General features: G+C 36.5%; 1 protein-coding gene and 1 long non-coding RNA gene across 2 annotated transcripts; one reads left to right on the forward strand and one right to left on the reverse strand.

Annotated features, from left to right (window-relative positions):
• The first annotated feature begins 255 nt into the window (after positions 1–255).
• On the forward strand, positions 256–9,805 carry TPPG (Haloacid dehalogenase-like hydrolase (HAD) superfamily protein). The gene is made up of 15 exons (XM_088863509.1): positions 256–368; positions 664–724; positions 4,967–5,072; positions 5,180–5,247; positions 5,396–5,711; positions 5,809–5,949; positions 6,285–6,356; positions 6,453–6,593; positions 7,806–7,862; positions 8,427–8,528; positions 8,631–8,708; positions 8,860–8,929; positions 9,062–9,132; positions 9,237–9,329; positions 9,513–9,805. The coding sequence occupies exons 3-15, from the start codon at positions 5,046–5,048 to the stop codon at positions 9,561–9,563; spliced, it is 1,287 nt and encodes a 428-aa protein (XP_088719635.1). The 5' UTR covers positions 256–368; positions 664–724; positions 4,967–5,045; the 3' UTR covers positions 9,564–9,805.
• Positions 9,806–11,088: 1,283 nt separating this feature from the next.
• Positions 11,089–13,246, reverse strand: LOC148782757 (uncharacterized). Its single transcript, XR_016053084.1, has 2 exons — positions 13,087–13,246; positions 11,089–11,439 (listed from the first exon to the last, which is right to left on the reverse strand). It is a non-coding gene; the product is annotated as an uncharacterized LOC148782757 (long non-coding RNA).
• Positions 13,247–16,111: the final 2,865 nt, after the last annotated feature.

Raw genomic sequence — 16,111 nt, forward strand, 5'->3', positions numbered from 1 at the left:
GTGAACCTCGGAGGAAACAATAACAGGAGGAAGCAATGGTAAAGGCCCATTCATTGGTATTTGGATATAAATAATATTTTGGGGAGGGGTTGTTTTCACGATTCAAAAACTGAGCTCCAGTTGGTTGGGGCCGATGCCGTGATCCCCACGTCTCCTAAACGCGTATAAATAGCCCGCCCTTCCGCCTTCTTAGCCTTCTTTTCTTATTCTCTCTCTCAAAATTCATTCTCTCTTGGTACGTTACAAGACCACGCCCTCTCCTTTCTCTCTCTAAAAACTCTCTAAAAATTTGCTCTGGTTTGGTTACAGAACCAGGCCCTCTCTCTCCTTTTTTTTTTACAATACGAGTTCCCTCTCGCCATTAAGAGGTGAAGAAAATAATCCCAGAATCTCCTTTCTTTTCTCTCATAATTGTGTTTGTAGGCATTTTTTTGTGCACATTTCATTGCCTAAGAGGTAGCTACTATGAAAAATCATGCAAAAAGCTCCTTGCCTTTTTTCCACCTTGCATTTGTATGTTTATAATTTTATATCATTGATTTTTTTCTGGTAAGCAAATGATGCGTCATTGCTTAGTGCTTATTGCCTTGATTTTGCAGTCTCTTCCTTTTATTTTTCATAGATTTTAGCCTTCTCAGATTAATTTTTATATATTATATTCAGGTATCAGGAGTTCTAGATTTGGAAGTGCATTGTTCTGCTGAAGATCGCCTGGTTTGGCGGGGTATCGACTGTTCCCTGTTTCATCTCCATTTCTGATTCATATGCGTTTTTCATCTATTTTATCTTTACTTGTTCATGTTGGCAATGGTGTCATTTTTTTTCTATATTAAATACTGACCAATCATTTATTGTACCCCTTGATTATCTCATCTAATGTTATGTCGATTTTATTTGCCAAATTCTGTTTTGATGTTCTGATATGTGTTCTGATAAATGATGCTTGCAAGAGAAAATGTTATTCATTATTGCTGTATTTGCAAATTCAATCCATTTGAGTCTTGATTCTCCGTTTCTCTGCATCTGAACCCGTATATAGAAATGCTTTCAATTTCAAACTTTCCGCTTTGCTTATTCTCTGTTTTGGGCTTTTGGCAATTGGCGCACTGGTATTTGGTATCATGTTTAGGTGAATTTCTAATGTCATTTTAACACATTGTAGAGAAGAAAATTTGCAGAGTTTTGTTGATAATCAGAAAAGAGATATCTACGAGATGGGGTTGAACAAAATTGGAACAATTTTGTATGGCATAAGATGGAACTGTTGCTGTTTGAAGTTGAACCTCCTCTAGTGCCACTCTCGTTCTACTCCAATTAATCTCACTCTCTCTTTCTCTCTCTCTCTCTTCCCCCTTGATATCTTTTCCTCCTCAATACTCCCTCTGTCCATCCTCTCTTGGCCACTTTCATACCCTTTGCTCTTCCAGCCTATTTCCTTTATATTCTCTTTCTCGCATCATTGTTCTTTGCCGCCTGGCCTCTCTTTCACAATTACTCTGCCAATGTCCAATTACTCTCTGCCAATGTCCACGACCTCCCTTCCTTACTTTCTTTGCACGTCTTCTCATCTATCATCTCTCTCTCTCTCTCTCTCTCTCGGTCTATCCATTTTCATTTCCTATTGTCTTTGACATTAACTCACTCTCTCACAACCCAAAAAATCTTCGCATTAGCTCATAGTCTAGAAACTCCTGGCTTTCACCCACAGCCCAAAAGCTTCTAAAAAACCTATCTCGGGGGATTTGTTTGACCCCAAATTCTGCACATGCTGTCTTGAATCCATTGAACAATTAAACAAAATATAAAAATGAAACCTAGATAGTCGATTTCATGAGAGCGAAAATTCAGTGAGTGCTGGCTGTCCATTGGCATAAGAAGTTCACAATTTCCCAGTTGTTAAATGTGAAATCAGGTTGCTAGGGATGTGCCAATGACCATGCTAGACATGTTAAATGTGAAGTCCATGAAAATGTTTCTCGAACTTTGTGCAGAGACAGGAAATTGTCAGCCATGTTATTTTATCTCTGATAGCTAGGGGTGAATATGAGCTGCTTATGTCAAAGATAAATGGTCATGTTGTGTGCATACGTGCGTGTGTGATTTTTTTTTTGAATAATATATGTGTATAGCCAATTTGATATTGCAATCCCACAATCTTCAGCATCATCCATGTGAAACCCCTTGCTGAATTGAATATGAGTATTGAGTTAGAAGCTTTGCAAGATTTGTGTGCATCTCAAAATTTATGAAATTGTTTGGAATGAACTGTTATATATGTGAAAGTTTGATTACCTTTTTTTTCCTTTTAAAGATTTCACACTTGTTCACTTTGAAAAAGACAGCAAACGAAATACATAAGAGGAGTAGATTTTCAATATTTATAAAATCTACCATAAAATTGAAGTGTGATTTTGTTTACAAAATTATGGAAAATTGTTTTGCATTCTACCATATTTCCTGAGGATCTATTAGACATGTTTCTCTTAATTGATTGTGGTGGTGGTTGTTTTTCCTTCATGTATTTGTTGGGTTCATGGTTGTTGAATGCACCAAGTTGCCCTAGGTGGTCTAGGGTCTGCAGGTCTTGAGCCACATGATGTGCACATGAGTTTTTACTCCTTGGTAATTTATGGAGAGTGATTTTGTTTAGAAAATTATGGAAAATTACTTTGCATTCTACCATATTTCCTAAAGATCTATTAGACATGTTTCTCTTAATTGATTGCGCTTGTTGTTTTTCCTTCATGTATTTGTTGGGTTCATGGTTGTCGAATGCACCAAGTTGCCCTAGGTGGTCTAGGGTTTGCAGGTCTTGAGGCACTTGATGTGCACATGACTTTTTACTCCTTGGTAATTTATGGAGAGTTTGAAAAATTTGATCATCTAAAAATGACAGATTAAACTGTAACATTTTGTCTTCCGTTATATATATATGTAAATATATACATGCATACATACATACACATGCATACATATGTATTTGCATATACATCCAAGGGAATTTAGGGGTGGCTTCTATATGCGATAAAATGATGGATAGTAGACTTAGGTGGTCTAACCATGTGTAACGTCGACTTATAAATAGTTAGGAGGGGTGATTTGATTCAAATGGAAGGCTCTAAAAGGGCAAAGGGAAGACCCAAAAGGATATAGATGGAAGTAATGAGAAGATTATGGTCTGACTAAGGACATGGTACTTGATAGAGCAGAATAGCAGAGCAAAATTGGTGTAGCCTATCCGAAATAGATGAGGTAAGGATAATAATTATGATGATGCTGTGTATGTGCAGGAAAAACACTTAAAACACTCGTGTGTGAAGTTCTATAGTTTTTCGCTCATTGTTTATCACCATCCAAATTCCAGAAAATGGGCACGATTGTCTTATTAGTGTTTGAATTTTAATAATATTTTTACAAATCAGATTCATCTGTAATTTTGTGTGTGCACCTTAGTGACACGTACCTAAGCAAAATAAAAAAATAATTTAATATAAATTGACCAAATTACCCCTATGAATATTTCAGGCGTATTCTCAATTTAATATAATATATATTTATTTTTTAATATTTTATTTAGTTTCGAGTTTCGAGATGTACATACGCCTCAAATTTTAGATGAATCTAATTATAGAAAAATTATTAAAATTCAAATACTATCAGACAACTGTGACCCTATGATGGACTTTGGATGTAATGAGCCATGAGCAAAATACTGTAGAAAGTCACTCATGAGTAGTGCTTTCTATATATATATATATATATATATATATATATATATATATATATATATTATCATTTTGAGTTTTCCATTGTTGATGATGGGATTCAATATTAAGCTTCTAATTCTGTCGACAAATTAATATTATGGTAATGATTAGTATATTTGGTTTAGGAAGTAATTTAGGAAGTAATTTTGTGCTTTTCACGTTCTTTTCATTTTTTTCATTTATATTCCTTTGTGCAGTAACAAGGTACTAATGTTGGTTTATCTGTTGGGTACTTACATTGTGAATTGAATTTTTTTTATTTTCTTGGAAGTTCATCTAACCCTACCCCATCATATATATACACAAATAAACGTACACTTTTTTTTCTTAGATCAATTATATGTGAATTAAATCGATTGAATGACCATTTTTTACCCAATGACTCTCTGTTTTCTTGGAACCTTTTTCTCTCTCTCTTTTTTTTTTTGTTTTGTTTTGATCCAAACTGATTTAATACCAGCTTTTGGTTCACCAAGATACAGTCCCCAAATTGCTAACTTTGTGAGTGGCATTCATAGACATAGTTGGAGAGCCATTTTTACAAGCCTATTCATTAACCTGTTCCTTATGTTAATGTAGACTGTAAGTTTATTGATTAAAAAGAACAAAAAAAAAATCTTAAGATTTAGACCCTGTTCAACATTTTGCCTCAAATATTTCCTGGTAGATTGGCTAGAATAAAAAGAAGAATAATACCAGCCAGATAGTTTACTGAACTGAATAGCTTGAAGAGGTTTGAATCTGTTTAAGATTATGCGTGTGAAATCCAATGAGCCTGGTAACAGATTTATTTATAGGAGGACAGGGGCGATGTGAATATACCCCTAGATATTTGTTTGATCATAGGATGCATGGGCTGCGATTACGATTTATCTTCATTTGTTACCTTCGTGGACCATATACTGGTATGAAGGTCCATGTGACCTGGAATTTGGATAGTTAAATGGGATTCATGGTTTTGTGAGTTAAATACAATTTCTGGTATTTCTTTTGTGATGGGGCCTAGTCGAGTTGAAATTTGGGGAAACATTTCCTTTCATATTTATAGGTTTCTTGCAGAAAGTACCATCTTTGAAATGGATATGTATTATTAGAAACTCTTTGTCAGGTTGCGTACATGCACTCAAACCTACACTTATCATGAGGTTTATGCATTTTTCCTAAGTCTTATGTGGTGTCTCCCGTTTGTTGAATGACAGGATTGTGGGATAATTTGTTATAATTTGTAAGCACATTTGGGTTGAGGTCATTGTGCAAATGTTCAGCCGAAGAGTATAAATGCATAAAATTGTTGGGGATGATAAGGTATTGTTGGACCTCTCCACATCCTTTCGTCTTGAGTGTAGCAGTATCTCTTATTTTTTCTAGCTTTTTGCTATTTGAAATGCCTCAGTGGGTGCTTTAAATGGCAGTTTTCAGGAAGCTTGCACCTGATGGGTTGCACACATAACACAAGTGATAAGAAGACTTTGAAGAGGTGGTTTTTCATTGATAAAAGGGTTGGGTAAACAGTTTGAAGGAGCTTTTTTGTGTGATATTGGTTTGTGCTTGTTATCTTGGTCCAGTTATCAGCAGAAGGAATATATCTTGTACATAAGAGTTTAATTCTTAACATTAAGATAAAAGAGTGTTGATTCGATGGACTTCAAGTCTAATCATTCCTCCCCAGTGCTCACCGATCCAGTACCTTTAAACAAGGCGAGATTAGGTATTGCCGCAAGTTTGCTGCCATATTCGCCCTCCCAAACTGGTTTCTCTTCCGGCCTGCACTGGACATGTGCCAGGAAGAAATTCATTCTCAGCAAACTTGATGATGCTCGTGCAAGTGGATGGCTGGATGCTATGAGATCCTCTTCACCACCTCGCAAGAGATTTGTCAAAGATGTCACCAGTGTGGAAGTTATGGACCCGGAAGCAAAGGATGCTTGCTATCAATCATGGACTGTAAGTGAATCTCTCCTATTTATACCGGTTTGCATTGTTCTAATCATGCAAATAAGAAGCTTATGTGCTTTAGTGTACCCTTATTCTGTCTTGGCAGCTAAAGTATCCATCGGCTCTGAGCGTATTTGAACAAATAGTAGGTTCTGCCAAAGGAAAACAACTGGCACTGTTTTTAGACTATGATGGGACTCTTTCGCCAATTGTGGATGATCCTGATCGTGCTTTTATGTCTAACACGGTAAGATTGGTTTATTTACCAGGAATGTTAAGATGTGGTGTGGCTGTTTTGGAAGTTGAATATTTTATCATGTTAAAGCCAGCCATTTTTAGAAGTGGATCTTTTTTTTTGGGGCTTTTTTTCATTTTGGTTGTTTTGGTGGGGGTGGGGTGGAGACCAGAAGCGTTTTCTTCTCGTGTTTGACATGAAGATGCTAACTTCATTGATACCAGTGTTATACTAGGAATTCATTATGTGCTTATGAAATTTATGCTAGATTCTAAAAACTGGGAATGTGATTTTATCTTTTTTTGTTTTTATTAAAAAAAAATTGATCCTTGCTATTCTGCTATCAGATGCGCGCTGCTGTTAGAGATGTTGCAGAACTTTTTCCAACAGCAATAATTAGTGGAAGATGCCGTGACCAGGTAACATGAAATATGAACTTACAGCTTCCCATGGTGATTTCTGCACATTCATTAGTTGATGGTTTGGTCCATCTAACATTTACAATCTCTTTTCAGGTGTTTGACTTTGTTGGATTAACTGAACTCTATTATGCTGGGAGTCATGGAATGGATATATTGGGACCAGTGAAGCATTCGAAGTCTCCCTCCCTTGTAGAGGAGTCACTTCCAAACTGCATTAGAACTACAGACAAGCAGGTGAGTGGAATGAGTAGGATGGGGTGCTATGGCATCCTGAATTGGTGTACATTGCATAATAGCTAATATGCACATGATTGAAAATTGGAGTAAATCAACTTAAGAGTGGCATGCCAGTGTTCTCAAAATCAAATCGGAACGGTTAACCGGACATGGGCCTAGAAGCGATTTACCGGCCTAACCGGTAAACTAGCCAATTCAACCAATCTACAAGTCCCGTACGATCAAAAAAGTGTTAATAAAATAAAAAAGATACAAAAACAAATTCTATTAAAATATGAAAAGTATATAAAGAATGTGATTAAAACAAAACACACTCAAATGAACTTGAAAATTAATGAAAAAAATGGATTTTAACTAATCGATTTGTGCCTAGAGGTATTTTTAAAATTTTTTGGAAAAGATGAAAGTATCATTGACCAATTTTTTTTTTTATTCTTTACCATAATGTAAAAAATATTAAAATAGTGTTAAAAAATCGATTTGACCAACTCTTTTTTTAAAAGAAAATGAAGAAAACATTAAGTTATATATAATATGGCCCCTTCTTTTTGTCAACTAAGTAGTAAATGACATATTGGTTAGTGGGTCTTATAATACAGGACTTGTTTCAAGTTCGATTCCAGTAATTTTTTTGAATCAACGATAATTTAAAAGAAAAAAATGTAGGGAGCAAGATAAGAATGATAACTTAAAAGGAAAAACATAGGGAGCAAGATAACTTAAAAAGAAAAAACGCAAGGAGCAAGATTCGAACCATGATTCACATACAACTTAACCATCAAAGCTAACCAATAAACCATTCTAATATATGTGATGTAAATTCGACGTAGTATTGTATCAAAAGTTTAAAAATATCGGTTGATTACCAAAACCGCTCAAAACCGGAACAGGCCACTGGCCAGTTCCGTTATAACTGGGCGGTTACCGGTTAGATCGGCGGTTTTGCAAACACTGTGGTAGGCACTTAATTCTACTTCTCTGGAGTGGGAAGGCTTAAGGACCTGTTTTGCTTACAAATTGCAAATAAAGATTACTTGTTTTCCTTGTTTGAAGCCCTCCCTGCCTTTAACTGATTTTTGGCATTCACCTCAGGAAAGGGTAGGCATTATTATGCAAATGCCATTTTTGGGATTGTTGAGTTTGGGCCATCTTATTATTAATATGTATGAACTTGTGTCCTTAATCTCCTATTTGTTTTTCTTGTACCAGGGGAAGGAAGTAAATTTATTTCAGCCAGCAAAGGAATTTATACCTATGATTGAGGAGGTACTTGATTCCTCTCAGCTAATTTTCTCCGTTATGTTTCTCTTGACGTCAACATTTCAATCATTTTGCAAGATTGAAAACTTAAAAATGAAATACAATTGATTGAGAAGCTAGTTAATTGTTTTCTCTGATTCGAGTATAGATTTCTACAAAACCTAGTCCTGTGCTACATATGAAGCAGGAGTGAGATTCTGCCCCTCGGAGGCACGAACATGCACTGAAGCTTAATAGATGAAAGAAGGCCCTAGAACCTTAACTAGGATTGAAGCTTGACATTGAGAATGTATGAAGTAAATGCCAAGAGGCCTCATAGAAGCTTCACTTGTGTTGGAGCTTAACACTAGGGAACATATGAAGTAAGGGTCCTTAAGAAAAAAGCAGTTATCATCTGAAACATAGCCTATGGATTTAACTGCCAAATTGATTGATTCAAAAGACCATTGGCAAACTGTCTTGTTAATTGGCAGTTTGGCAAGCATTTGTATTTGGTGTATCTATTGATTTATATACGTATATGCTTAATATTTAGTTCATTTTTTTATGTGTTGGGATTTGTCTTCGCAGGTTTTTGAGCTGCTCGTGAAGAATACAAAGGGGATTAAAGGTGTGAAGGTTGAGAACCACAAGTTCTGTGCATCTGTGCACTATCGACGTGTAGATGAGGAGGTGAAATTCCTTTACATGACAAACCCCCCTTCTCTCTCTCTCTCTCTCTCTCTCTGTTCAAACACCCGGGTTGTAATGACATGAGAAACAAAATTCATGCAGGATTGGGTTACAGTTGCACAATGTGTGATTAACGTATTAAAAGGTTACCCGCGCTTGCGTATAACCCATGGGCGGAAGGTAAGCAGCAAAAGGGTTTTGTTATGTGTTTTCCTTTTCTTTTTAACCTTCTTGGGAAGGTCTTCCTTTTTGTTATGTGTTTTCCTCTTCTTTTTAACCTTCTTGGGAAGGTCTTCCTTGAACAGTGACTTAATTTTACTTGGCCCATTAGGTTTTAGAAATCCGTCCAAAGATAGACTGGAACAAAGGAAAGGCTGTTGAATTCTTACTTGACTCGCTTGGTGAGTGATATTAACAAATGGCGAAGACTCTTTTACTTATGGTTGCATATAATTGCTTCTTTTGCTTTGATCTTTGATTGATATATGTTTCGAAAACTTAATGTATGGGATGGTCGGTGTTGTTGCATGCAGATCTGACTGATTCAAACAATGTGCTTCCCATATACATAGGAGATGACCGTACTGATGAAGATGCATTCAAGGTATTGTGTCATGATGTCTTTTGTCAGAAACAAGAGAGAGAGTTTACTTTTACATTTGGTTGTGGGAGTCTAATTACCTCTCATTTTGATGAAATAATTTTCAGGTCTTACGAGAAAGTAACCGAGGTTATGGCATGCTGGTGTCAGCCTTGCCCAAGGAGACAAATGCCTTCTACTCTCTGAGAGACCCATCAGAGGTAAGTAGGTGGTAGAACCATGGTTATTTGTGTTTTAGTAACCTGAGATATCATCTTAGTGACCCCCCTCCCTCTCTCTCTCTCTCTCTCTCTCTCTCTCTCTCTCTCTCTCTGCCGCTGCCTGCTGCTTGTTCTGTGTGCTCCCTCTCGCTCTAACATGAAGCTACCTGCTGTTTCGTTCAGGTCATGGAATTTCTCAAGTGCTTGGCTAGATGGAAGAAGGGAAGAGTGTAAGTGTTTATAGGAAGATATACAGCTTCTGACCCAACCCTGCACATGATTGGATTATGGAGGAGGAAAAGTCATAAGATCCCCATTTCCAGAAGTTGGTATGGGCGTTTTGATTTTTGCTTATTTGCCTTTACTCCGGTTGTATTCAGGCATCCATAGGCATCCATTCTTTTGTTTATCTTCTTATTTAACTGTCTGGTCCCATTCTATTTATTGATGCAATTTATTCTATTATGATTTTCCAATCTGTTTCTTTTGACATTTGATGTGATGAGTTCCAATGGCTGCCTCTTGTTAAATGAGTAGCTCGGGGTTGTTAGGGGGAAAACCCATTTTTCAAAATTCAATGGCTACATTTGGGCCTTTTTGTCGATGTAATTTCCGATAATTTATTTTTTCAATAAAATTGGCCATAAAATTTATCAAGTACTGTCCCATTATGGTTTTTAATAACCAATCTATCCCAGCTGGCTTTAAATTACCACGAGTATCCATCAAAGTTTAGTTTTGATCCATCCTTTCAAGGAGCCTCAGAGCTACCCTATAAATCTTTCCTTATACCAACTCTGTGATATTGCACATTAGATTGATTCTTGAGATACCCAGCACTTTTTTCGATTGACAGCCATTATGCAAATGTAATTTGAATTTGCTGGCATAGATCATCTTTCACCTTAATTGTATTTTCAGAATATCTTCTATTTCTTTCTTTTCCGCAACTAATATTTTTTGTGCGAAGACCCATTATGTTTCTGTTGATCGGATCCTCAAAACTATACTGGAAAAGTAACTTGTACTTCTAACAATTTGGACACCCATTCGCTACAGTGATTTACATATTCACATTTTTATAGGCTTAACCTTCAACCGAATTAACAACTTCCATGCATGAGCCAGCTTCGGCTCTCTCCGTCTTCTTCTTTCGTTAAAGAGCAACTTGTATGCATAAACAGCAGTAAATGTCCGCTTTGTAACGTGGTTCCCACACTACTTTATCCACCTCACCAGGAACATAGTAATGAATTTTTAACGGCCTATCCCTATCCACCTTTGTTGCCGGACCCTAACATTATCCCCGTTTCCCACCATCATTCTTATATTTCTTAAGAAGAATTCTATATCGGTCCTCTTTAATGGTACAGCTTTACCAGCATTTTGTGAGTAAAGCGCTATTCATACCTTTATTCTTCTCACTTCCATTCTTTAATCACATATAGGTACAAACCTTCCTCCAGCTCACCAACCTCGGTTTCTCTCCCTGGTAATTTCTTCATAGGTAGTAACCTCTTCGCAATCCCACTCGGCGTACTAAATAGAGACTCAAATAAATTGGCAAATTTGATAAAGATGTCTTAATCAAAGTTAATCTTCTACCCAGCTGGGAAGATAGAAGTAACCGTAAGAAGTTCATGGTTTTTGTGTTTGATAACTCCTTAGAAAGTTAAAGTTGTTCCTGGTTTTTGTGTTTGATAACCTCACGGAATGTTAAATAAGTTCTAAGTACTTGTATTTGATAACATGCTAAAGATTAATCCTTGATTGATAACATGCTAAAGACTAATCCTTGATTTCTCACTGTAACCAACATTTCTGTCAATGTTAAAAAGGTCATGAATCTTGGTCTAACCCTCCCCTAGGACAACGGTTGTCTTCAATTGTTAAAGTAAACAAGTCCTTGATTTTCTCATTGTAACCAACATTTCAATCAATCTAAAAAACCCATAAAATCAATATTAATCGAATCCCAATTCTTTTTCTCCATGAAAAGTTCAAACTAACAGGCCTTTCTCTCTATAATTGCTCCTTTCAGACTTTGCCCTTGCTTAGCTTTTTCCCTCTTTATCTCTTCTTGCAAATGAAGAAAAGGTTTGAGAGCGAACTGGAAATAGGAATAAATGTTGGAGTAGGTTAGGGTAGAGACAGAGAAAGAATGGAAGAAAAAGCATAGAGGAGAGATTTTCACACATTCTACCTCGAATCAAGGAAATAAATCAGATTATACAGGAACATTCTTAGCTTTGTTATGTGCATAACATCACCAACAATCACTAAATAAACAAAGGAAATCCAAAACACAATAGGGGAAAAAAATCTTTATCGAGGTTCAATGACAAGCGATAAAAGTTCCATATTGTAAACTGAAATTTCGTGGCTCCCATTTCAAGCCACAAAATAAAGAACTATTGTAGTTATCTACAATCAGTAAACTTGAATCACCAATACATAAATATATGAATCAAGGTTCTTGATTTTTTACATGCATTTGGGCCATCAAATATCATGAATCAATGAAATGAATCAGATTATCTTGGCTCTCATTTTTCAAGAATCAGATTATCTTGGCTCTCATTTTTCAAGCCATAAAATAAAGAACTATTGTAGCTCTCTAGAATCAGTAAACTCGAATCACCAATACATAAATATATGAATCAAGATTGCAGCTTTTTTACATACATTTGGGGAGTCAAATATCATGAATCAATGAAATAAATCAAAGTATCTTGTTCACTTGTGCATGAAAAGAAATGGAACAAGAAATAAAAAGACATAATAAAATCCAGCAGATTTACAATAGAGAAATAGTGGGAAAGCCCTAATTTTCCTACAGCAGATTTCACAAGGATTCCATTTTTTTACAGCAGATAATATTCGTAAAGCCCCAAATTATTTTAAGGAATCCTTGAAAATAAGGAAAGCCCTAAATCTGTTTACAGAGATTTTTAAAAAAAAACCCTGAAAACATAAAAAAATTTGGAAAATCTGCATACAACTATGATTGAGAGGTTGTTGCTCTTGTCAAGCTCTTGCTCGCAGAGGGTGAGAAAGAGAACCGAGGGAAGGGAGGCTCCAAGAAGAGAAGAGAGAGAGAGCAAGAGACAGGGTGAGCGGCTGGCTGTGTCAGAGCGGCAAAGTTCCATACTGTAAACTAAAATTTTGTGGCTCCCATTTCAAGCTACAAAATAAAGAACTATTGTAGTTATCTAGAATCAGTAAACTCGAATCACCAATACATAAATATATGAATCAAGGTTCTTGATTTTTTTACATGCATTTGTGCCATCAAATATCATGAATCAATGAAATAAATTAGATTATCTTGGCTCTCATTTCAAGCCATAAAATAAAGAACTATTGTAGCTCTCTAGAATCAGTAAACTCGAATCACCAATACATAAATATATGCATCAAGGTTGCAGATTTTTTACATACATTTGGGGAATCAAATATCATGAATCACTGAAATAAATCTAAGTATCTTGTTCACTTGTGCATGAAAAGAAATGGAACAAGAAATAAGAAGACATAATAAAATCCAGCAGATTTACAACAGAGAAATATTGAGAAAGCCCCAAATTTTCTTACGGCATATTTCGCAAGGATTCCATTTTTTTTACAGCCGATAATATCGGTAAAGCCTCAAATTATTTTAAGGAATCCCTGTAAAATAAGGAAAGCCCTAAATCTTTTTACAGGGATTTAAAAATAAAAACCCTAAAAACATAAAAAAATTGGAAAATCTGCGTACAACTATAATTGAGAGGTTGTTGCTCTAGCTCGCACTGGTTCCTCAAGCTCTTGGTCGTTGAGGGTGAGAGAGAGAACAGAGGGAAAGGAGGCTCCAATAAGAGAAGAGAGTGATAGAGCAAGAGACAGCGTGAGCGGCTGGCTGTTGCGAAGAAAGGGCGAGCAGCTGGCTGTGCGAGAGGGATAAAGAAATAGGGCACAGGTGCGAAGAGCGGTGTTTTATTGGGGGTGGGAAGAACTTCTATTTTCAAGTTCCATGGTTACCATGGAACTTTTTCTACATGTAAAAGTGGGAACATAAATAGTAAATAAACTTCTAATTTTATCTTACCTTTTTTTATCAAACACATATTATGAATAGTAACATGAACTAACTTCTTGTTATCAAACAAACCCTTAGTCTAATTTATATTGGAACCTTTGGATTATAGAGTCCTATAAAGTACTAGATCTCTTCTTTTAAGTTAAAGCTACACCAAGATATATAATGGGAATTTTTCCTCCTCCACAATCCATAAGATCAACATATTCTTTGACTTCATTTCCCCCACAAACATCCCAAAAAATATTGGTTTTGTTAAAGCTAACTCTTAAACTAGTAACCACCTTAAAGCATTTCAAGAATATTTTGAGTGTCAACATTTTCAAGTTGCTTGCTCCATGACATATTGGTGTGTTATTTGCATATTGCAAATGAGACACCATTGTGTCACTTTCTTTCACAGTGAAAACTCACAAACATCGCACTGGAGACTTTAGCTATGATGGTAAATATGAAATGAAACAATGGGTCTCCTTATCTAATACCCCTTGTGGCTTTAAAAAAATATTTTGGTCTTCTATTTATTTGAATCGAGAGATGTGTTGTTGATAAATACACTTTAATCCATTTTAACTGTTAGCACCAAAACCCATAACCTTCATTATATTCATTAAGACCTCCCACTCTGCTCTATCATAGGCCTTTTCCAAATAAATCTTATAGATAACCTTTTTCAGCAATCCTTAGACTAGTGTATTCTTGTGCACAAAGAATATCAACAGTAATTTATCTACCTTTGATAAAGGCAAATTGTGGTCCAACAATTACCATTGGCCTTCCTAGCCAATTCACCTAAGTGGGATGAGGAACCAAACCTAGAGGGAGCACTCGAGTTACTGCCTGGGGTCGACTCAAGGAATAACTTGCTTAAGAAAAACGAAGAATCAAACTTAGAAGACATGAACAAGTCATATCCTCAATAGGGTGGCCCATCATATGAAGCACTGAACCCAGAGGGGCCGTTCGAGCTACCTTCTTAAATTAGCCTAATACTGACAACCCACTTAAATGGGAAGAAGAACCAAATCAAGAAGAATGCTTAGAGACTCACAAGAGTGGGAGACATACCTCCATTAGTAGGAACATCCCAATTAACCAATTGGTAAGGGCATCCCAAGACCAAGGCGGTCAACCAAAAGAGACTCAAGTTTCCACAATTGAAGAACCGCAGTGGTATAGGGGAACCTCAAGGCTAGGAAATTTTGTTGAAGAAGACATTACTCCCCACTGTTAATGGAAACCAAGCAAGCCCAACCCCATTGAATTAGTTGATAAGAGTGGTCCCCTCTATGGAAAATGATATGACAAGGATGGTATGTGAGGTTGTACCCTCATTGATCCATCCCAACATACTTTAAGGCGTTTAAGAATTAACATTACATCTCCCTTCATTTAAAAGTACTGTGTGGACTCAGGCCTTGAGGATGAGGCCAACATGAACTTAATTCCCAAGGAAGAACAACAAACTAACGTTATTCCTAAAAAAGACTTAAGAAGGGAGTAAGGTCATCACTCATCCCCCTTAGTAGCCAAATGAGGCCTTTAAGCCCACTTAGGCTCAATGGTCCAACAACATTAAAGCCCTAGTTAGCACAAATCCACGTATTTTCTAAATTGAGTCTTTTAAAAGCAGCACGAGTACATCAGAATTGAAGATCCTTTCTTTCGGTCTTATGTCTCTCGAATTGTTGATCAAAGTACTAGTAGACACTACAAGGTCGTGGACCTGTAAAGGGGCGAATGTAAGTGTACGTGCTAAAAGGCATACCTTGTGCACATTTTCCTGACACTCCTACACTGGGGCAATTTAAATTTTAAAAATAGTTTAAAATTTGTTAAAAATTTATAATTAATTAAAACATGCCTAACATATTGGGGTAGGTTAACGCAAGCCTTTTAAAAGGTAAAATCTCAAATGTGCTTTGCCACCCACGTGAGGGACCAAAGGACCAAGAAACTAAGAGTGGTCCTAAGTTCGACGAGCCCAAGGTTTGAATGAAGCAATCCAAAAGTGAGTATGGTAGGAAATCATTAACCATCGTGAAAGATATGTTAGATACCAATAGAAGTGCATGGGTGACCGGAGGACAACCGAAACTAGGTCTCCCTACCACATGGAGAACATGAAGATGGTCATATTATGGAGAAATGAGAAGGAGCTTTACTTGATCCTTGGGCAATCACCACGATTTTCATAGCATAATGAACAACAAAAGGCTATATGGATGGAATTATCGTCAAATCAAACATTAAGGATGTCACCTAACTAACTTAAGATTGATCATCAACCGACTCCAAAAACACCACCTTAAATTGAACCTACAGAGTGCACTATTAGAGTTTAGAATTACTGGAATAAATGATCCAACGGTCGAAGCAGAAGCAAAACACTACACGGGAACCGAGTATCATGCTTAAGGGCTCGCAAAACAGTTTTGGTGAACGAAAGTGGAGAGGAATGATGAACTCACGTAGGCACGTCGAACAACTATTAGAGCTATCAAAATCTGTTTCACACCTCAAATCCCGAGCGAAGTGGAAGCTCATGAATACTCCAACAAATGCGATTGAGAAGCAGTCCAAGCTCAACTCTCACCCACAACTCTATCTCTCAGGGTTGCTTCTATCTTTAGAACTTGAATGAGAGAGTAATTGTACTCACACTCTCTCACATACTTTCTCGTTCTCAATGGGAGCTTTCACA

The sequence above is a fragment of the Amborella trichopoda genome, chromosome 3, assembly GCF_054954075.1.
Source record: "Amborella trichopoda isolate Santa Cruz 75 chromosome 3, AtrichopodaSantaCruz75HAP2 v2.0, whole genome shotgun sequence".
Lineage (NCBI taxonomy): Eukaryota > Viridiplantae > Streptophyta > Magnoliopsida > Amborellales > Amborellaceae > Amborella > Amborella trichopoda.

What these genes read in the sequence shown, in the direction of transcription:
- TPPG (XM_088863509.1), top strand. Translation starts at nt 5,046, where the DNA reads ATGCATAAAATTGTTGGGGATGATAAG. An exon ending in AAATTGTTGGGGATGATAAG is followed by an intron (nt 5,073 to 5,179) that starts GTATTGTTGGAC and finishes TTTAAATGGCAG; the next exon opens with TTTTCAGGAAGCTTGCACCT. An exon ending in TTATACCTATGATTGAGGAG is followed by an intron (nt 7,863 to 8,426) that starts GTACTTGATTCC and finishes TTGTCTTCGCAG; the next exon opens with GTTTTTGAGCTGCTCGTGAA.